The sequence below is a fragment of the Egretta garzetta genome, unplaced genomic scaffold (genome assembly GCF_000687185.1).
Source record: "Egretta garzetta isolate BGI_Z169 unplaced genomic scaffold, ASM68718v1 scaffold425, whole genome shotgun sequence".
NCBI classification, from domain to species: domain Eukaryota; kingdom Metazoa; phylum Chordata; class Aves; order Pelecaniformes; family Ardeidae; genus Egretta; species Egretta garzetta.
In genome coordinates, this window is record NW_009259796.1 from 1346513 (window position 1) to 1360110 (window position 13598).

The following is a 13598-nucleotide window of genomic DNA, read 5'->3' on the forward strand; positions in this document are numbered from 1 at the left end:
TAGGGTAGAATCTCAAAGCAGTAGTGGACAAGGTGATTGTTCCTCCTCACTTTCTATGACAGTCACCAAGTTGTTACAATGATTTTTCTTCTGTTTTTCACTGGTTTTAGAAGCACTATTCACTGTTACAGGGGTGCTTTTATTAGAGCAAAACCGGCAATGAACAGTATGCTACACGACTGTAGTGTTACAAGGAATTTCTGTTAAAGGCAATTTTATTCATACAGGAAATTCAAACAGAAGGAAGAAAAAGATTTTTTTTTTCTGTATTTTAACTATGAGGGAGTTAAATGAATAATGAGGGAGTTAAATGAATAATAAAGCCCAGTATTATTTAGCATTTCTATAAACTAACCCTATTTGAGTAATTTGAAAGCTGCTACTAAAAAAACATTTATACAAGACCTAGATATTACTATTATTTATATGTTGTACACAGGAATACCTAAAAACACCTTTACAAAATGTGTTGCATTAAGCTTCACTATGTACCCCTGTAATAAAATAAAAATAGTGCTGTTAAATTGATTTTTGTTTACTAATCACAGTTACATTGTGTCTTAAAATTGGCAAAAAGTTTATATCATAGTGTGCTTTTTGAGTATAACTACCAAATTGTTATCACTTAAAAAAAGTCTTGAGAGAAGATATGTATATAGGTTTGGGTTTTTTCATCCAAGAAGCTGTATGGGTCCAAGACAGATTTATCAAATTAAATTTCATCAGTTGCACCATTTTTTGGACAGAGTTTTATAAGGGCAATTTTATAAGCTAAAGCAGAAAATACATTCCTCCAGGCCAAATCTTTATTATACTATATATCTGAGCCTAACATCATAAAGCTGTTTCTAGATTTTGGATGATTGTCTGACCTGACAATTTAAGGTTTACAATTTTCAGTCACTAATTATAGGGAAAATATTACTATCTATAACATAAAACCTTTTCACTGCAATTTACTTATCCATTTGCAAAGAATCCTGCTGTTTTGATAGATGTTGTAATACACTGAACTTCATTCATCTCTCCAGCAGTTTTGACTTTAAAGCATTGTAAGCCTCTTTTATGACCTGGTTCTTCAATATCATACTGAAAATACTGTTCTGTTGCACTATGAGAATAATGCCCAACTTTGCTTTAATCATATTCATAAGTCATTGTACTGCCTGAAAGTAATTAACTAATATCCCTAGTATCAAATGAAACCGTGGTTTAGCTGTCTGATACAATTAATGGTAATTTATTTCATCTGTTAAGATAAATTGTACTTAGCCAGTCTTACAGATATTATGAAGAGTTAAGATAGTTTGTTAATTGTAAGGTAGAAATAATTAAATTACATCTGTTGTGGTCTTTCTATAAGGCAATACATTAAAAATAAAGGTGGATTTTATTTTCTTTTTTCTGCTGTCTAATGAAAGCTTGTGAGCTTGAGTTTGATCTTTCATTATATTTCTTGTCTTTCATCTTAGAAATATCAGTAGCAGCAACTGTTGATTTTCTTGTTGTGCTGAAGTACCATTTCAGAGGAAAAAAAATAATGTGCTTTTCTGCGTCATATTTTAACACACTAAACAGATTTCTACAAGTTATCCTTGTATTCAGTAAAGCTACTTTTATTATGAGATTGTGTTCATTCTGAGTATGGAGATCCTGTTTTAGTCTTATACTCTTAAATGAAGAAGCAGAATGGTGCCTTGTTTAAAATAGACCGCTGTCCTCCAAATTGTTTTCTGCAGGTGTGAACTAAATAGATGCTAAAGGTAAAGTAAAATAATGAAAGATTTTTCAACAACTGTCTAAAAAAATCTCTCAGCAATTTAGGTTTTTCTTCTTGAGTGCTAATCTTTTCGTGATCTCTCTAGTTCCTCAGGTATTAAGTGGATCTTCCTTGTGAATAAGCAAAATAAAATAGAAAACTCTTCCATACCTTTCATATATCAGGAGAATCCAAGTAAACAAGTGTGGAGTAGATACCTGATCTTGGGCACCTGCTTAGAAAATGTTCATCTCCATGTGTTTGACTGTAACTATGCTGGTGTGAAAATGTCTCTTAACGTATCATAGACAGTGAAACAAAGCAGCAGTTTTCTACCTTTTTTTTCTACGTCTCTCTTTTTGCTATAGATTATGAAGTAGAAACATCATGTGATGACTTTCATTGTTCTTATACGGGGTTGAATAGTATATAATATATGGATTTATCTACGTATTTATTTCATTAGAGATTGCAAAAAATACAGTATTTTGATGCATTCTGGAAGTTTTACACACCTCTCATGAGTGTACTAGCCATTAAAGATAAATTTGTTCTGCTTTCAAAGCATCAAAAAAAAATCCTGGCCTCCCAGGTATGAATAACTGCACATCACCCATACATCAGCTGGAGGATCCGTAATCCCTTCTGTAAATCTTGTTAGGTGATTCTCTTTGTCTTACATAATTGAAATAGACATCAAGGAAAAACTGAGAGCCTGCAAAGATGGCTTTTGCAAAGGCAGAATGTTTTGTCTAGTTATGTACTCACTTGATTGATTCTGGAACTAATTCTTTTTGCATATGACAGAAATGAGGAGCCTCCATCCCAAGTTACTCCACTTGAACAGTTTGTCCTGGCAACCTTTTTCTTGAAGTCTCTGCAACTTTTTCTCATACAACTCAAAATTCACTTATATGCAAGTCGAATGCTCCTGTTCTTATCCAAAAGAATAATACTACTTACTTTCCTGAGAATGGTTGAGAGAAAAGTGAGAATGTTCTTCTGTTTAGCACCCTGATAACTTCCACATATCGAAATATAGAGGACTTAATTCCATTTTTCCAGAAGTCAGTGTGTATTTGCTGTTTATTTCAGGTGGAACTTTCTGCCCTTACTGGGTATGGGCTTTGTGCAAAGCAACTGTTGCATGTAAATTATGAAGTACTTTTGTGCAGATGTGTGTGAGCCAGGGAGGTTAAATATTGACATAATAACTGTGAAAAATAAGACAAACATATTTGTGCAGTATTTATAAAAGCGCATTCATATCTTCAGAGGTTTCAGGCTTCTTCACAGTTTTCCTGTGCTATGTTTTATATATTTGAAGGACATCATAATATTTTTATAGGAAAAACATGTTTTGGTTAAAATCTTACTCAAAATGTCCTTTTGCCCTCCTGTATGTTTGTTTATTATAAGATTCTATTTCTTAGGAAAACAGAAGGAAATCTATTTAGATGTTCCTGAAACTTGAGGTCTAATTTCAAGGCAGTTGAGAAGCAGGAGGAGGGTTTAGACTCGTGAAATAAAAAATAACTCAGCAAGCTATTCTACAGTTGACCTTTGGTCATTATCACATGATATTCTTATTGGTTAAGATTCTGTATAAATTTATTCTTCCTTTGCACTTTGAAAAATGACAGCCCTTCATTTGCTCAGGATGAGAGTGACTTGCTGCTATTTTACAGTTTCAAACCCACCATTCTGCTTATGCATTTTTAAGTATGATATGTCAAATTGATTATGTTTTACTAGCAGAAATTTGTTCTTAAAAATTCTGATAATCACAGTTGTTACGAAGTGCATTGTTATGACATTTCAGATTTTTTTAATCTCTGAAACACACTTTACAGAATGCAACCTTATCCAGAATGAATGCCATGATCATGAGAGTGAAGGGAGCAAAAATGATTTCGTGGAATCATTCTGCCTCCTGCAGTTTTAGAGATGGCAGAAAGGATACTGTAGTCATATAAAATTATGAGAATGCAATATGTCCCATGACATGCTTTTCCTACACAGGGCATATCACCCATGAGATGTGTTTTTCTGTCTGGGAAAAGACTTTGGAGCCCTTTAAGAAGTGGCATCAGGTCTCTTTACATGACTTTTAACCTTGTTCTTCATTCAGTTAAATCTGACAGTTGATAAATGCTATAGCATGTTCTATAAAAGAGATTCCTTATCAAGTTCCTAGAGCTGGTAGAAAGCTTAGTTAAGCTCTTTGAACGTCAAAAATGCTATGTAAGTGCTAAATACTACTGTTTAAGCCTCAAGAGACAAAGGGACTATTAATTATTATAAAAAATAATATATATTTGGAACAATCTCTTTGGTAAATAATCTAGCGGGCCACTTGGTTCAACATTGTCAAAGATGTTTTTATTTTATTGGGTAAGAAATGCAACATTTGGCTGACAATGTAATTCTTTTGACTGTTGATTTGACAGCTTTGACCAGACATAGCATTGCAGGAACTGTAAGCTACGGGATGGTGAGGAATGTAGTACTTCTGTTCTTATTGGACAACATGTGACATTCCACTTACTGTCATGAGTAATTTCAGTTAACAAACGTATAATGACTTTTTTTTTATCAAGACAAAATCCTGAAGTTACAGACACAAGCAAGTGAAACTGTGGGCTTGGTTTTTCTCATTGTTCAAGTTTAAAGGCCTCTAGTGAAAGGTAGCAGGTTCAAAACACATGGAGGTGGTTCTTAACACAGCTGCAGGACTCTTGCAAAAAATCTTGTGAGGTCTAAGAATTTATCTAGGCTCAGGGGGAGAGCGGACAATTGATGGAAGACAACTTTCTTGAGAGAAATCACTTCTGTTTCTGGAAGCCCTTCAACTGCAAAGTTGGAGTCTGGGAACGTATCAGAGAAGTTTCAGTGTGCACACCAGGTTCTTAGAGTATTTCCTACACATCCATTTTTTGGCCAATTCACCGACAGTAAAGTGGCCATGTGGGCCTTTCATCTGCTGCAGCCAGTACCCATCTTCCTGGATTTACATGTAAAAGAATTGTACCTCCAACATTAGTCATGATCCTGAAAGATAAGGTGGATGAAATCCCGTGGATTTCAGTGATAGTAACCATTCAGGCCTCATTGTCATTAGTGCTGCTTAACCTACAGCAGCTGTACCTGCATTAGGGGGCCAATACCCTTCTCAGGGCACCTTGCAGTCCTGTTCCCTCAGTCACACTGGCACTGAACACAGAATTTGTCTTTGATGTCCCCTTTTCGAGAAAGCCACCTACGCGTTGTGCTATGATACTGTATTTGCCATTGTTATAAAGAGCTTCATAAAATACATACAGAGCTAAGATGGAGAATTTTCTCCCTTATTAATAATGTTTACGGAATATTCTGTGGTCATTAAATAATAAAACCATAAACATGTCTGAAGTGAAGTATTATTGTTCCCACACTATAGATGGGGAATGGTCAGTAGAAATTTAAAAGGAAATTAAAGGGAAAATCATGTTACAGGAAGACTAGAGCACCCTGATAATTGTTGAATTCTAATTGTGTTGTTATGGGTCTGTAGCAAGTGTTCCGCTTGTCCTATATGCTTCGTCCCTATAATGTGTGATTGCTCCACTGTCCATGAATGCATATTTCTTCTGATGACACTTAGCAAGGTGGGGATGTTAGCAGGTTCTATCTCCAATAGGGTTCTGAGGCAAAGAGAGTGATTTGCACATGATCATGCACGAAGAATGCAGGGAGGTGCTCTAGAGTCCAAAGGTAAAACAGGTGCCCAGTTACTGGCACCTCCTCAAGCCATTTATCCCTCTGATTTTCCTGTAGTGTAAATCTAATCCGAAAACCCTACTGTAACTGGGTCTATTTCTCTTCCCAAGTGTGAGCACAGAGGCAGCCTGCCCTTACTGTCACAGAACTGGCTTTCTCTTTCCTTTGTGCAACTTCCTTGATTTCAATGACTACTCATGTCCAAGCTTAAGAGAGTAAAAGGTGATGGTGGGTTTTTTTACTACTCCAGGTAGTGACTTTGAACTCAGAAGCAGTTTTGCTTCCTTTTTTTCCAATATAGCAGAAATTCGGTTTTTCCCTTTTGTGCTTTTATCTGTGTGGGGGTTTTTAAGGCAGAGAGCTTTCCCTGTTAAAGTTATGTCCCTATGTGAAAATGGAAAAACTTTTGGTCTTGAATTTTGTGTAAGCATGTGGGATTCAGTAGCTCCTAAGCCCCTATACAGTCTTTCTCATCATCTTTTCCAGTACTCTGAACAGTTCCCCTTGTGTTCTTCCGAATCAGCAGCCCATCAATTTATGAGGGGCTATCCCATCATAAGGTCCTTCCCTTTGCTAAGCATTAACACTATGCAAAAATCTTTGTTCTGTGAGACTTTTCAAGGGTGCCTTTTATCCTAATTAGGTTTGATTTTATCTTCTTGTAACAGATAGTTGCCTATTCATTTGATCAACTGGCTTCTTGTTACTGTATGAGCATGTGGTGAGAAAGCGTGGAGGAAGTGCCATTCTGCGTGACTCATTTAAATTACGCTCCATTCCTCCTCACGGTGGCTCTTGGGAGAAAAGTGAAGATTTACAGTGAGTGACAAGAGGCAGATCAGTTGTTCTTCCCGCCATCTAGGGCCTATTAGCTCATGTGTGGAGGAACAGCTGGACAAGAGAACAAAGCAGGCAGTGGCACCCCTTGGAGGAAGGAAGGACCAAGCCCCAGGAAACAGCTGATAGAGCTAAACTCAGCTTGTTTTTTTTCCTCTGTTCAACAGTTCTTGTGCCATGGCAAACAAAAGATAGACATTCTGATTTGCTTTACTGTTTGGTTTGTAATATCAATTGAGTTTGTTTTGCAGAGATCTGTGGGAAAAGATAGAGAGCTCTAAATCCCATTTCTCCTCATTTGTCTGTTTCTGTGTCGTTGAAAGCTCCAGAGAATTCTGTTTCTTTCTCCCCTGCATCTGCTAGAAGCTGGGATAACGGTGGTGTTCAAGGGGCTTTCCCTTCTCAGACAGCGATCTGAATAGGATGTATGAATGTACTTACACTGGGGGCCTCGTTCTGCTCGGAGCTGTGGTGTGCCAAGTACGCGTCGGCTGTACTGGGAACTGAGTGCACTTAGTGCTTCTCAGGATCACATCTCGTATTATTAAAAGATTATAATTATGTGACCTTTAAAAATGTATGCAGGATCAGATTTCACAAAAGAAACATTTGTATACTTTCAGATGAGTCATTTCTACTATGCCCTGTCAAGCCACACTCAAAGCAATAATTCCACTTAACAGAACTTCTTCATTAATGTATCCAAGGACAACATTTGGTCATTACATTTTAGAGGATTATTGAAAAATTGTATTTTGGAAGGGAAAGAAAGGGAGAAGTAGATCTGTTAACTCTTTTGAAAAGCAAGATGATTAAAATTTAATTGACTGAAATTAATGACTATTTTTGTATTTCAAACAGCATATGCAAGTAAGGCATGCTGCTCATCATCACAAAAGACAGTATTAGATGGAGAGCAAGTAAAAAATAGCTAGGGTTGCACTGACTACACTTCAGAAAGTTATGTGCCTCTGCAATGGCTTATGATTTCTGCCTTCTGTAAAAAAGTTAATATAACCTTCTTTGGCTCCTGTGTGATTTTTTTTTTATTGTGTCCCATTATGTGCTTCCAGGTCAGTGAAGGGATAATTCCATGTGTTTGTGTGTCTCTGTAAAGTCACCAGAGCAGTCAACACGTATGTTCAGATGGTTCCTGGTTTTATCAGGAATCCAACAGGAAAGAAGAAAATAATGTGCTTGGTCTTAGTCTCAGTCAAAACCCCATGTACATCCTAGTAGTATAGCATTGACAAAAAAGGAATTCAACTTTCTGAGTGGGTTTTGGTGGTGTTTTTTTCATTTTCCCTATTTCCATCAGAAGAGTGAAATTAATCCATGTAAAATAAGATCTAGTAAGAAAAAGTGGTTTTCAGTTATTACACAACTTCTGAATTTACTTACAAATTATATTGAGTGAAAGCAACTACAAAATCATAAAAACATTACAGTTTTTTTTATGATAGACATACCAGTAACCCATACTTGGAGGTATCCATTCTGAGGCACGTCAGATAATTCTAACTAAATTAACTATTCACTACCAGCCCATGGAAGATAGACCCCTTCCCAAAAATAATGCATTTATCTTTTTTGTGATATCTTTTAATCCCTTTGCTTTCTGTCCTTTTTTTTCCTTTTTATATTTGAGTATCATTTACAGTACATTTATTTATTCCTTGGCCTGCTGAGAGTAACTTAGCTCTTTATTCTGACTCACTTTTGCTTTGGGAATCGGTGGATACATTTTCCACCTAATATACTATGGTTTTTTGCTGCCCAAATTCCACGACTGCTAGAGAGAGTTATATGGTTTAAAAACTCCCTTCACTAAGCTTCTGTTTCACCTGCTCAAGCCTTTCATGTTGCCACAGGATCTCTTTTCCTTGAAATAAGATCTGATTTTTGACATCATGTTCTCCATAATGATTAGTGCAGGGATGTTAGGTTTTAGCTTCCCTCTTATGCTATCTATTCCCCAAAGACAGAATTAAATCTTATTTGAAAGATGTGTGTTCTTCCAGTTCCAGGGGTTGAATAATTGCTTTTTTTTTGTGTTCCCTAATACAGCAAATACTTATGGCTTGATCATCTTTCCTCCCAAATGATCATCTTTCTTCCCAAATGATTTTGCCAAAGCTCCACGTATGTAGAAATGGGTGGAAGAGACTACAATTTAAGGTCTTTTCTTCCTTTCTTCAAATTCCTGTTTTGATAAAGATTGCAGAGATTTATGTATTTCTTCTCCCTGCTTCTTTATGTGTTTCTTCCCCCTCAAACATCACTGCTGACTGCTTGTGAAATGTGTTTGTTTCTGCTATAATATGGTAATGTTTAAGTGGGTTTTGAGTCTCAGGGGTTATGAGATTAGGTTTAGATTCCTGCTTCTCAGCCTGTTCCTTCATTATGAATCACAGGAAAGCTTCAGGATTGGGAGAGATTTGTTTTAAGTTTAGGTTCAAGTTTTGATGAAATTTCATGAGAAAAAGCTCTCTCAAAACTCGTGAATTTAAATGGTTTGACATATCAGAGGAACAGTATATTTTTCTAGACTTCTCTGATTGAGTTGGATTAGCTCAGTAACATCTCAAAAGATATCAGTGCTGCTAATTCAGAATTTTGAAGTCTAATTCTTGTTTATGGTAACCCCATCCACAGTCTTTCACTTCAGTCTGAAGGGAAGCTGTTGTTGGTCCATCTCTATTTTCTATTAAACTGTGGTCATGCAGTCTTTTTGGTCTGCGATGTTATGGTCTTGCTTTCTCTGTGCATGACTTACTGAGGGTTATGTGGAAAATGCGCATGGAAGAGCCTGAAGTTATTGGCAACTATTCTTTTGAAGAAACAACTGTGGAAGAAAGAACACAAGTGGAAGGAAAGAGAGGCAGTCTGAAAGGCGCTGCCTTGCGGACACCTTTATCATTGCAGGATTCTGACTTTTCCACATCAGCTTTATCCAGTTCCCGTATGATGATGCTAAGTTGCAGCAAAGTAATGTTTTATCAGAAAGACCATACTGTGCTTGTCTGGGTACATTTTGATGATGATATGACTCATCAGTTCTTCAAGACATTAGTATCCCAGCTTCGTCTCAGTAAAAATAAAAATGTTTATTGCTTCCCTGAAAGAAAAAAAAAAAAAAAAAAGAAGACAGGAAATATTCCAGAACCCTATTTAGTGTCTGTGTTCGCTAACGCGCAGTGAGCTCTGTGTGCATCTTTTTGTATCAAACTTTCTCTACTGCTTTCAACTCTTCCTCTCCCTTCCAGGTTTCATGATCTTCTGAGGCCAGATGGATCTGGGTTTTGTGGTCCACATTTGAGCACTTGTCCCCCTTTCTGAATGGAGCAGTAATTGTACATAAAAATGTAATGCTGTCAGGGTATCTCTCGATATTAACTTTCACTTAGAGAAGTTCAGCGCAAACAGTACAGAGGTGGCTCCTCTGTGCTTTTATGGGTTTAGTGAGGGAGAAAACAGTTCGCTTTTAACCTTTTATTTTGCTTTCAACCTGGCTGTTATTTTTGTTCTCATCTGGTTTTTGACCAAATGGAGGATTTTGCTCTATATCCCTAAAAGTAAAAAAAAAAAAAATACAAAGAGGGAAAACAAACTAGATTTAATTTTCTGTCCATTAGGCCTATGTTGTAATTGATGCCAAGATGTTTCCTCTTGCACACATTGTTTACAGTAGAGTATAAGCTGTAATGTATAGTGGCATGAGCTAAAGTTTATAGGGAGACCTGACTCAGAAATACTGTGCCTAAAGTTGCAAAAATTAGAGGAGTTAACCCAAACCCCAGAAAATAAAATTAAATCATTGAGCTGTGCTTTTTACAAATATGACTTGCCCAAATGAGCTCTAGTTTTAGTTACCTTTTTCTAACTGTTTGCTTTGGAGTGAATCTCTCGCTACTTGTGTTCTGGTAGCAGTAATGATGACCATCTTGAAAAACCTTTAGTGGGATTTTGCATGAACATGATTTTTCATTTTAAATGGTAATACTACTAATTCATCACTCTGAGTATTTCAGAAAGGTATAAAAGAGGTTCAAGCAACTTCTAGCATAGTTGTAAATATATAAAATAAGATGCAGCGTCAGATGCAGCAGGAAATGTTGGGTCAGCTGAGGGAATGCTGGTAGTCTTTATTCCAAGAGCTTTTTTCAGTTAGGAAATAGAACTTGTTCTTTCACCTGAACGCATGTAATTTACTAATTATAATTTTCATAGGTTTACTTTCTTACAATGGTTTTAGGAGTTTTTCTTGGCCCTTGATAGTAGTACTTCCTTCCAGAAACCAACAGGGAGCGCGGGTGAGAACTTCCTCATGCAGCTCAGCTGCCGGCTTGATGAGAATTTTCTCATTGGCAGCAGATCCCTGTGTTGGACCAGTTATAACCACTGAATGGGGAGAGAGTCTGTGATTGATTGTCTGTTTTTTGTCTTTTGTTAATCTTTTCGAATTGATTGCTAGTTGCATTTACAGAACAAAGCTACCAAAGCTATCTTCAACAGGAAAAAATTAGTATGGAAGAAGAAAGCAAGATAAACATTAATTTAAAAGAAATCACTTTTAGGTAGAAATTGCACAGACATTTCACCTTTGAAGAGCATATTTAAGACAGTTTCCCATATGCTAAGATGTTTAAAGACAGAAATAGTTTATGTGCTAGAACAGAGTTATACCTCAAATTCCAGATAAAAAAATGTCAGTTATACAGAGTTTCTAGATACAAATGCATCAGTCGTATTACTAACATTTTGGAAGAATTATAGACTACTCTGTTTAATTGTCTGCATTTCATTACTGGCATTGTGTAGTAAATCTGTCTGTATGTTTGCAATAGGCTGGGACAAATGGTTACATGGCTCCGGAAATCCTGAAGGAAGAAGATTACAGCTATCCTGTGGACTGGTTTGCTATGGGTTGTAGTATTTATGAGATGGTTGCTGGGCGAACACCATTCAAGGATTTCAAAGAAAAGGTCGGTAAGGATGAGGTTAAAAGAAGAACTCTGGAAGATGAGGTGAAATTTGAACATGCCAACTTCACAGAGGAAGCAAAAGATATTTGCCGACTGTTTTTGGCTAAGAAAAGAGAGAATCGTTTAGGAAGCAGGTATGCCTTACTTCTCAAATGCAGTAAAAGCCAGATTAAAGCTGCAAACAATACTATTATTTTACATGTTATACAAAATGGGGTTAGATCTTGACTTTCTACAAGTACTAAATTTTCCCTTCCACTTCTAGGAAGAGCGATGTGGAAAGTTTTGAAGACAATAGGGAAATAAGGAATTCTGTTGCAATAGGGTGATTGTCCGTCCTCATTCCAAACTACTCATAGGAGTTCCTTTCTTGGTATTTTGTGGGGTTAGACTCTACATAGTTCTGGGAGAAGGGAGCAGCCCATTTCTCTTGCGTTTTCTTTCCTAAAGGTAAAGAGTATTCAGGTAGATACCTGCATCTATGCTAATGCTGACTGAATGCAGAATCTTAGGCTGTATCACTTACTGGAATGATATGGGCAAAAATCCAAATCTGCAGTGTGGATTCTTTTCCCTGCATATATCTAACTTGCGAGGCTGCATCATTGGCTTCTTACTGAAGAGACATTAACCTCTCCGCTTTATTCAAGTGTTTTAAAAAAATCTTGTAGAGGTTCTGGTCTTCCTGACTCATCCCAGGGAAGGGTGGAAGAGAATATTAGGCACAAATTCTTATAAAGCAAAACATTTTTGGGGATTTCAGAGGTGGTTTTAGATTGATGAAGACTGATGGATGTGTCCCTGACTTAGCAATTTCAAGTAACTGCTCAATAAGAAGAAAATCAGAAAGTTAAGCATTGTAATATTTAACTTGTAATATCTCTGATCCCTCTCATTTCTAATGAGACAGATTGGGGATCTACATTTGCAATCTAGACATAGACAAAATAAAAGAAATACAATAAAAATGTAAAAAAAAACCCACTAATAGGAAACTAAGAGTACCTGTCTTGAAAATACACCACGATTTGAATCACCCATGAATACAAACATATGTATCAGGTGCTTTTCCAATCTAAAGGTGGAATAGACACAGGGACTTAATGAAAATGCACAGGCAGTCTTCTAAATTTATATTTCATAACAATGTGGAACAGTTAGTCACACATTTGCCTGAAAGAATTAACTTCAATGAATGAAAGGTAATATATCAATAATATAGATACTCTTATTATTCCAGTGCTAAATGAAGACAATTACTCTTTGTGCCTGATGAGTTTTCCCAACAACTCTGCAAGGCTGCAGAAAAAAATTTTCAACAGCACATAGAGTATGTTTGATACAGAATCTATGTTATTTTTAGTATGTTAAAAAAGCTTATTTTAAAAATAAATGTAATACAAAAACATACAGAGCATTCTACCTTACAAGTCAGCATGCTTTGCAGAGATTTTGTCTTAGAGCATTTTGTGAAGTAAACAAATTTCAGAGTAGGGGAAAATAAACTTTAGAGATTCTAAGTGACTTGGTCAAGTTCATTCAGCAAGTCTGAAGCAAAACCAGCAACAGACTGTTCGCTTACTGTAACCACATTCCCTTTGCCAAGGGAATCATTTACAATCATTTGGACTGCTTACTGTTACATTATTTCTCAGCAATGGAGAAATGTACACAGAAAGGTAATTGCACAGATTATTTTTCATTTTCTGCTATTGAAGATACTCTTACTCCTTTGTGCTGTACTTGGAGAAGGAAAATGATAGGATATATACTATGCCTGGGCATGATACAGAATAAAAGCCTGCATGTGCCTCTTAAACAGGGTGATGCTATTAAGGACAGCTCATCCTTATGTAAAGATTAGCACTGTAATTCTACTAAGGACAACAAGACCTTGGGTTATCTACATAAGTGCCTGTTGCATAAGTTAAAGCTGCTCAAGGACAGCTTTACTTTGTACACCTGACCTTTTAAATTACTCCACTCTTTTATTGAAGACTCAGTGTCACTGCCTAACTCAGGAAAGATGTAACCCTTTTTCTCCACTCAAGTTTTTTGGGATTGACATCTCAAATCCCAAATCTGTAAAGTGGTTTATTTTTTCTGGGGTTTTTGTTTCTTTTTTTTTTTTTTTTTTAATGGAGGAATACAAAATTGACAGAGCTTACATGAGTTCATTTGCTCTTTCTATTTAAGTTACATAAATGTGCGATTTACACAGGAAGAGCTCAAGTTCATCTCCAGCTAGTTGGAAGACA

At 36.4% G+C, this 13598-nt stretch overlaps 1 protein-coding gene across 1 annotated transcript in view; it reads left to right on the top strand.

Annotated features, from left to right (window-relative positions):
* The window catches only part of GRK7 (G protein-coupled receptor kinase 7), a 22698-nt gene that overhangs the window by 6118 nt on the left and 2982 nt on the right, over positions 1–13598 (top strand). Inside the window, exon 3 of the mRNA XM_009639746.2 lies at positions 11203–11474. Coding sequence (XP_009638041.1) covers positions 11203–11474 — 272 coding nt within the window. The remainder of the gene's footprint in view (positions 1–11202; positions 11475–13598) is intronic.